Here is a 1,576-nt window from a genome sequence, read left to right on the forward strand (position 1 = left end):
CCCCCCCCCCCCCCCCCCACAGTGTTTCCTTTTGTTTTCTAAGATGGCATCGCATAGCATACTACACTGGCATCTTGCTTTTCTAGCACACCTTGGAAACCCGAAGTCCTGTCCGGGTTTACTCTACGAATGGCTGAATATTGATGCACGGCGTGAAGACGCCTCAGCTCATCTAATGATTATGTTGTTCATGTCCTTTTCTTTGTTTACTGTGTTTACCACCATAAACGTGGCTGCCTGGAATATTCAGCCCCCGACGCCGGAACAATTCCCATTTACACCAGTAAGGTCTGAGAACTCGTTCTTTTCAGGCCCACGAGCATTCTGCAGAGCATTTTGCAGGTCCGACGAGTGTAAATATCACTACATCAACGCCTGCTTTCGGCCGAGATGGAATCCTGGCAGCGCCCTCTCCATTTTCCTCGCCGCCTCCTCACCATTTTCCACCCGCCACCACAGAAGGCCCTTTCTCCTCCGTTGTTGCAAGAGCTTCCTCTGGGCCCTGAGCCTCTCTCCTCCCACTCCGGGCCTTGTTCCACCTAACCCCTCCCCCTCACATTTTCAGTTTCATCTTCTGAAGGTGCTTTAAGGAGAACTTGCCACTCCTTTCTGTTATTGCCCTATTTCTTTCCTAACATTTACTACACAACTTGAAAGACTTTTTCGAATTAGTTTGCTATTCAATATTATGTGCCCATGGTTCATAATCTAAAAGTGTAATATAAAAAGGAGAGACAGCTGACCCTTGCCTACGAACCACCTATTTTACTCCTACCCTCCAGGCCACGAGTGACATCACTTGTGTATTTTCCCAAAATATATATATTTTGCATATATATATGTGTATGTATATATATATATATATATATATATATATATATATATATATATGAGATAGATATTTCACAAACAGCAGAAGCATGGGTGCAGATGCTCTGCAATGGCGCACAACTTCTTGGAAGTCTACCTGCTCTCTCTGGCTCCTCACCAACTTCTTACCACTCCTGCCCTTCTGCCCTCTCACACCACTGAAGCTGCTTTCTCGCAGGAGCTGAAAACCTATGTCTAGTCCCTTCTTCTGTGTTGCCTCCTGTATTTGATCAGGTACCAGCGCTACTGGTGCAACCTTTGCAATATTTACTTCTCCAGTCCCACCTCTTTGTTCCTCTGACTCCACCTTCTTTGGGCTTCATTTGTCACCTTGCCAAGCCACTGCAGTAGCCTTCTGATCTGATGTTGATCTCTCATCTTCCCACTGGTTATTGATCCCATACTCCACAGCAAATATTAGTCCAAGGAAATGGACCCTTAGTTTCAGGAGGTTTATAAAGTTTATTGTATGCAAGGAACACTGGTCCTGGTGACCAGAGGCCAGGGTAAAATCAGGACCCTGCCCTTTCTTGCTTGGTACCTCCTTCAGCGGATTGCTCTAAGTCTCTGTTTCCTTACAGATGATCTCCAAGGCCTTGTGGCTCTAGCCTCTGTGAGGCTACAATTCCATTCTTCCCGCATCTCTTACTCCCTGTGCTGGCCTTTTCTCAACCAGCCACACTTTCCTTTCCCTTTCACTGTGCCT

The 1,576-nt window shown here is 46.3% G+C and overlaps 1 protein-coding gene across 1 annotated transcript in view; it reads right to left on the reverse strand.

Moving 5' to 3' along the window:
* Positions 1-1,272, reverse strand: part of LOC121019134 (uncharacterized) — an 11,205-nt gene extending 9,933 nt beyond the window's left edge. Inside the window, exon 1 of the mRNA XM_040458310.1 lies at positions 1,142-1,272. Coding sequence (XP_040314244.1) covers positions 1,142-1,272 — 131 coding nt within the window. The remainder of the gene's footprint in view (positions 1-1,141) is intronic.
* Between the last annotated feature and the right edge of the window lie 304 nt (positions 1,273-1,576).

This window comes from Herpailurus yagouaroundi, unplaced genomic scaffold, assembly GCF_014898765.1.
Source record: "Herpailurus yagouaroundi ecotype Mexico unplaced genomic scaffold, PumYag 221, whole genome shotgun sequence".
Taxonomy (NCBI): Eukaryota; Metazoa; Chordata; class Mammalia; order Carnivora; family Felidae; genus Herpailurus; species Herpailurus yagouaroundi.